Source organism: Setaria italica, chromosome V (assembly GCF_000263155.2).
Source record: "Setaria italica strain Yugu1 chromosome V, Setaria_italica_v2.0, whole genome shotgun sequence".
NCBI classification, from domain to species: domain Eukaryota; kingdom Viridiplantae; phylum Streptophyta; class Magnoliopsida; order Poales; family Poaceae; genus Setaria; species Setaria italica.
This window is the reverse complement of record NC_028454.1, coordinates 22,500,571-22,507,848: the sequence shown is the minus strand read 5'-3', so window position 1 is coordinate 22,507,848 and position 7,278 is coordinate 22,500,571. Positions and strand designations below refer to the sequence as shown.

At 38.4% G+C, this 7,278-nt stretch overlaps 1 protein-coding gene across 1 annotated transcript in view; it reads right to left on the bottom strand.

Annotated features, from left to right (window-relative positions):
• Nucleotides 1–567: 567 nt before the first annotated feature.
• Nucleotides 568–7,278, bottom strand: part of LOC101753841 (fimbrin-2-like) — a 7,214-nt gene continuing 503 nt past the window's right edge. Inside the window, 13 exon segments of the mRNA XM_022827180.1 lie at nt 568–1,054; nt 1,416–1,507; nt 2,233–2,329; nt 2,793–2,953; nt 3,414–3,613; nt 3,691–3,846; nt 4,807–5,021; nt 5,417–5,533; nt 5,633–5,701; nt 5,809–5,847; nt 6,638–6,809; nt 6,892–7,180; nt 7,183–7,278. The exon segment at nt 7,183–7,278 is cut by the window's right edge and continues 121 nt beyond it. Of these exon segments, the coding sequence (XP_022682915.1) occupies nt 881–1,054; nt 1,416–1,507; nt 2,233–2,329; nt 2,793–2,953; nt 3,414–3,613; nt 3,691–3,846; nt 4,807–5,021; nt 5,417–5,533; nt 5,633–5,701; nt 5,809–5,847; nt 6,638–6,809; nt 6,892–7,180; nt 7,183–7,278 (1,877 nt within the window). The 3' untranslated portion in view covers nt 568–880.

Here is a 7,278-nt window from a genome sequence, read left to right as displayed (position 1 = left end):
GCCGGTGGCCGGATCGGAGTCTCAGCCTGACTACGCGTAGCCGGGCTAGCCCAGGTGTACGTTGTTGCGGTGACCTTCGTTGGGCCAAGTGTTGTGGGAAGGTTGTCCTGTTGGGAATCCCAGGTCTATGGACGCGTCACAGAGACTCTCCAAAAATTGGAGGGGGGACCGGGAGAGAGTTGGTACTTTAAGTTTGAATACTCAAAACTTTCAATTTTGAAAACTTAAATAAAATGATTGACTGTATATAAAATATTTGAATGTACTTTGATATTTCAAGTACAACTTCAAACACAAAGTTACCATCATCCAAACTTCAATTATTCTTAGTAGAAACTAGCTTAACGTTAAATTTAAAATCTAGAACGAAATACATTTGTAGGACAAAGCATGTAGAAATCTGTAAATGAACCACAAAAACGAATGGAAAAAAGGTGTTCTTAAGTTTCTTTTCTTTCCTTCTAATAAACACGTGCCTAAATGTTTAACATCCTAAATTCCTAATTAGGACAGATTTATCGCAAGCTACAACCCAACTTGTTCTCGCTCTAAACTGGAACCGGTATCTTGTCATGTTGCAAAGCAAAAATGCCCAAGAAAAAACCAAACTATGTGGATTTTGGACAATCCACTGTCACTATGATTTTACAAATATAGGCTACCTGCGTCAATATTTACAGGATGTTACACATCTTTCACCCAATCAATTTTTCACACTACAAAACCTCACAAATGAACACTCTGAGCTCTTTATCGCTTCCCTATGCGTTGAATGCATTTGTTCTTAAAATTACAGCAAAGAATCAAGAACAAAACCAATGTCGCGCTGGGATGAAGAGTATTCCAGGTCAGATCATTTCTCTTCATGATCCCTGCACTTCTATCTAGCTGCATTGTCATCGAACGATGATTCAGATGCAGAATCGTCTGAAGTTGTGGTCGAGCTTGTCTCACATGAACTCCCGTTTTCAGAGTCCAATGAATGTGATGTTGGTCTTTTCAAATACCAGTACATGATGCTTGCTGTCAGAGTTAGCATCATCTTCTGGTTCACCTGAGAGAAATCAAACATAAACAATATTGCAGATTGTAACCAAGTTGACATCACAAGAGAAAGAAGGATATTGTATTACTGAGTTGAGGTGTTTTGAGACAGCACAATAAACTGAATTTGGGTTAACACTAATAACTTGTCTGAATTGTAATATACTGTAAACAGCCTGAATTAATAACTGAATTTAAGGTGCAATTGTGAATGCAATGGATATTTTAGAGCAAGTGTTGCACCAGGCAAAGTGAATGCAAATGGATGTTTTAGAGTAAGCGTCACAACAATCTAAGTTGCTGCTACTAGAAACATCCAGAATTGTACCAAAGAAAATGGCAAATTAAATTTACTCAATCAAATTTATTACCTCCAATATATCTTCTGGCAACAAGAAAATGGAGCAACCAAGCTTCCTAGCCACGGAAATGATGTATGAAGCATTCATTTGCTTCTCTTCATCTATCCAGAAATAAATTTAAATTATTCAGGAAATAGGCTTTGACAAACATGCACTGCAAGAAAATAAATGCATGCCATACGCTCGTAGTAGTCAATCTGGTGACTTGACATAACATTGTTCCAGGAAAACTAGCAAAAATGACTATGAAAGGTACTCCCTCCGTTCCAAATTATAAGTCATTCCAACTTTCTTGGAGAGTCAAACCATTTTATGTTTGACCAAAATTATAGAAAAAATCACAAAAGTTTATGGCACCGAACAGATATACTATGAAAATATATTTAATGAAAAAACTAATGGTACCTATTTGATATCATGAATGTTAGCACTTTATTGTATAAATTTGGTCAAACTTGAGATGCTTTGACTCTCCAAGAAAGTTGGAATGACTTATAATTTGGAACGGAGGGAGTAGCTTCTATGCTAGAGTAGTTGAATGCAAGGAGGACAATAAATAGGTACTCCTTCTGTTCACGAATATACGACGTTTAGGACAATAAATTTAGTTCATTTTTGAACTAATTAGTTTGTCCTAAATATCCTATACTCCGTATTTAAGAACGGAGGTAGTAGTAACTAAGACAAAGTAGAAATCAATGCAATTTAGGTGTGCTAATTTTTGCATGGGATGGAGATTCATAATTCTGAATCATAAATATGAAGGGAGATATTGGGTTAATGTGAATATATAGAAATCCAAAAATTGCAGAAGCATAAGAGAAACCTTTTTCTCCTTTAGTCACAAGGCTCCAATTCACAACTCGAGGCTCCACAGCACTTAGTAAATCAAGGAAAAAGGTGCCGCTGGAAAGGCTTCTATCCTGTAATTAGTAAATGTAGTTTGATGCATGAACCGTAAGTACCAACTTTGAGTAAAAAACAATAGAGAATTGTAGTTAAAACTTTCAGCGTGAAACCATTTTACATTTTTTTTGTCTTCTTGGACTTGGTACATCAGCTATATAAATACTGGCCCTTCAAGGCTAGCATTATATCATTGCAATGTAAGTTATCACTGAACGTAACTAACTACAACAATAATCAATATTTAGACAGAAGTTAACTTCTGATAACGAAAATATTCATGTTAGACAACTATTTTAAGATTAATGAAGCTTTTCAAAATAGTTTCAGAAATTTATCCACTTATGACCACTTAGATAAGCGCTCAAGTTATACAGTTGCATATTTTACTATCTATTATAATATGATGACATATCAAAGAATAAACAACTAAGCAACTACTAGTGATGCACACTAGGAAATATATTGAACGGCAAGTACCTTGAAACTTTCCATACGAGAATGGTGCTTTCCAGAATCTTTTACTTTTTTATTGGCCCATGCCAATATGTCATTATCTGTGATCTCTTTTCCATTTGAGTGAAATCTAAGATTCTTCAGCAGTTGAAGAATATTGTACCGCATCAATTGCCATAGAAAAGCTGGGATAAATGCACCATCTAATTATATGGTCCAATCATAAGTTGCAAGAGATACTATGTGTAGTGCAGAATTAACTAAATCAGGTGCATGGCATATAAAAAAAATGCATGAACAAAAGATTCATTGTATTCCATGCTTTCCGATGACAGGAACTGTATAATTTCAACTGTGAATATCATCATAAAACAGTTCTGTAGTTTGGCATGCTCTAAAAACTTGACAGATCAACAAACTGATATATTGTAAATCCTGTCTTAATATGGCATCCTTGCATCAAATGTATGAGCAGCAGATCAGTGGAAACAGATGTAACTTAATGAGTGCGAACTGACAGTAACACGCATCAAGTTTAAACATTTGTTCACCTACAAATTAATTGCAAAATCAGAAGTACATATGATCAAAATCTTTTACAGGATACTGTGTTTCTGAGATATAATCTATGTAACTGGTACTTACCTAATATCAGTTTCTTATTCCCTTGCACAATATCATTTCCAGCAATATTCACCAAGGAAAACTTTAGTTCTTTTCCGATCTTCAAAACTTGATTGCAATTTTCAACTTTCTTGAATGGTAGTTTTATTGGCGGACGATTTGCCATCTTCCAATTAACTGAGCCAGGAGCAACCTTGTCAAGCACCTCAAGGAGAACCCATCTACAATTCAAGGATGAAGTATCAGAGACAGAATCAGCATGATCATCACAGATTAAGATGGTGAAAATATGGTCTACCCATTTCTAAGGTCTTCAAACACGTTGTTGATGTAAGTGGAAATTCCAAGGCTATTAATCCACAGCCGGAATGACCTTTCTTCCCTGGAAACTTGAGCATCATCAGAGAGTCCATCCACAAAAGAAACTTGTTTCATTTGTTTGGACAACCCATTTCTGCAACAAAAGGACAGCAAAGATAAAGCATTTAGAAAATGAAAGTAATTTACTACCGATTTCAGCTCCACATGCAAGCTTATGGCATGGATATGTATTTTCAGCACAATTTGTTTATGTCAGTCTCCCCCAAGCCATGCAAACACTGCTAAACATATAAATGAAAAAAAAGTAACTTTCTTTTTTTACAAATGCACATGTAATCGACCAAAGGGAAACACAACAGGAAAGAGTTGCATTATGATCTTTTCAACATATGCTCATACAGTTGACATATTAACTTCATGCCTAAAGATTTCTCAACAAAACACCATATCTAGTCGCTGAGATATGAATGCTATTTAACTTCTTGTAGAGAATTAGAGATAATACATATATGTGAAGAGTTCGAGGCACATCTATGCACAAATTACACCAAATTTAAGTCAATTATACAAAATAAGATTGCTTTTAATTAGAATAAAAACATTTTAGAGTTGGGAATTTTCCTAAGAGACACCCAAATAATTTATATTAGTGAGTGAAAAGGTAAAAGAAACATGAAAAAAAAAACTGGTTTGATAATTTTTTTTTCATATGAGCACTACAGAATGATAGCCAGGGTACTAGGGTAGTAGCAGGTATCACATGCTTTTGACAAGATCTTAAAAGAGGCATGGTACTTCTCCCAAGAGGGAGAACAGCCTTTGAAGTGGACATAGCATAGTCCTTTCAGGCAGTGGCCGTTTAGTCCTTTCATATTTTTTTCTTTTACTTTTTTTTTCTCGGAAACCTGGCCAGATCATAAGTGAAATAGTTTGATCGGGTCGACCAGGTCAGGCCCGATCATGAGAATCTCAGCTATGGCTGCAAGGGTTATCCATTTCATAGGGGCAGCGTATAATCAATGAACCAAAGTCCATATGTAAAAACATCAATACAAAGATGACTTATTTGATTGATAATTTGTAAAAAGCATACCTTTTCTGAAAAATATGAGCTACAAAGGCAAGATTTAGATTTGGTAAGCCATCAACTATGTCTTTTGGAGTCAGGTATCTTTTGCAGCCCATCCTATCTGCATGCTCAAGGACTAATCTTGCTCTATGAAGCAAGTCTTTTACTGACATTGCCGATGGTTTTGCACTGCATTCAGGTGCCAGGACATTCAATAGACAAGCATACGCTTCACTGTCCTGCATTTTTCAGGTTGCAGAAGGTAAAGAGAAGAGCTTCATGCTGAACTACAGTTGAAACTAGAAAAGTTGATATACAGGTTTGTGCACATCTATTGCTTAACATTCTTATTATAACAGCAGAATTCAAGAAACAGGAAATATCATCATGCAGGGGGAAATATGTTCAGTAAATATGCTTATTGACACAATGTTTTGGAACAAGTTAAATAACATTAGGAAATGTCCCAGCATTGTACAAATTCATTTTGGGGTTTCTAGTTGGATTACAATAACTACAATCATGCAATATTGGGGTTTTCTAGTTAAACTACAGCGACTAGCAAATAGGAGCCAATTGTATTTCGTGATAAGAACTAAAAGACAGGACTGAACTGGGAATCAAATGTGCATACTTTTATATCTGATGAAAAGTTTGTTACTGTTCTCTGGAAACCTCCTTTCTTCAGTTGAAAGTTCATCCACCTTAATAGAATCTTTTCAGGAGACAAGCTCATAAGCTCCTCCATCTCCTGCAATAATCAGTCAAAGCTTTGGCAGTGAGTTATTTTCCCATGAAGAGACCAAACTAGTTTTCAAGCATAGTAGAATGAAGAGAAATCATACACTACCTTGCTGTCCTCGACCAATTCAACCAACTGAGGTGTGCTTTTCAGGTTAACATCCGCCAACAGTTGTATCTGGTTATTATTGTGACAAAATGTTAGCACATTCAGTTTTTCTTCATCAAACAAACACCTATGGACAGAAATTATCAAGGATATAGTAACAAAAGACAAGAGCTTGCCTTGATTATTTGAGAAATTAAGCCCAGGACAAGATGAGGCTGCAAGCAAATGGAGGAAAAAGGTTGAATAAGTTCACATGCAGGAATTCTTTAACATATAAAAAGAGAGCAGTAAGAATGCGATGACTGCTAGAGACAGAGTTCAAAATAGATCTTAGAGGATGTAAAATGAAGTGAATCAAGGCACAGACAGGTCAACTTACAAATGAAAATTAAGAGAAAAGAAAGGTATAAGTCAATTGTTACTGAAACATGCAGCAGAATCTAACGGTGGCTTAACAGACCTTAAACATTTTGTGTCAAACCGATTATGAAGTGGCATCAATTAGCGGGAAAATCTAATGGTGTTTTAGAGGACCTAAACCATTAGTGTCAGACCCATTATCAAGTGGCATCAATACAGATTGATTGATTTTTCCATGGTACCATGGACGCAAGTTTCAACTATCTTGAATTTGTTATCACTGGCATAAGAAAAAGGCACAGGAGCCATCAAACCAACCATATGTTACCCCTCCAACTTAGTATAGATGATTGTTCCATGGTGGTCAAGTGTCAACTACCAGCAAAGCGTGAAGTACGGACGTGAAACTAAAAAACATAAAGACTGGCGCAGGTAACGCTTTATGGTCCCGCACATCACATGGACTTCACACTAGTATGTCCTCCCATCAACTTCTGAAAGAGCCCAAGTACTACACAACTAAAAAGGGAACGAAACCAAACATTCATGACAGCTCTACTCCGATGAATCTCACACCGTAACTAATAAATACACAAGGCGATGATCACTGGTCACATAGAAATAAGGGGTGATTGAGATTCTTACCCTCCCTTCGGCAAGGTCCTGTGTGCCGATGTTGACGACGGTGCAGCCGATCGCCTTGGCGGAGTTGAGGCAAAGTGTATGATTCTCATTCTTCTCCCACAGATTGAGCACCCTCTTGGTGTTGATGGCGCGCTCGTCAATGGTGCCCGGTACGGCCAAGTTAATGAGCTTGCTGCATGGAACAATCGAAAACATGGAAACCGGATCAGGCTGCAGTAAGAATCAGGAGCGCAGAAAGTGCATCAGGAGCGCACCATAGGAGGACGCCATCCTTGGTGATGTGGAAGATGTGATCGGTGGCCGGATCGATGGGGAGCGCGCTCTTGAGGAACGGATCCTCAGCGAGGTATGCGTTGATGTGGCCGACGTAGGATGCCTTCTCGGACTCGCTGATGGTGTGCAGCAGCGTGGTGGTGGCCGCCGTGAGGAAGGCGACGGCGGAGGAGGACGAGGAGCGGGCGATGCCGCCGCCCGCCTTCTTCCCGCCGGCGCTGGCGCCTGCCGCCTTGAGGCGAAGCTGCATCTCGGCGTAGACGCGGAGGAGAGCTCGAAGCTGGCATCCTGTTGCGGCCTCTCGTCGGCGCGCGCGACGGCCTTGAGCACGGAGGCCCATTCCTCGTCTGTGGAGGCCCGGGCCTGGG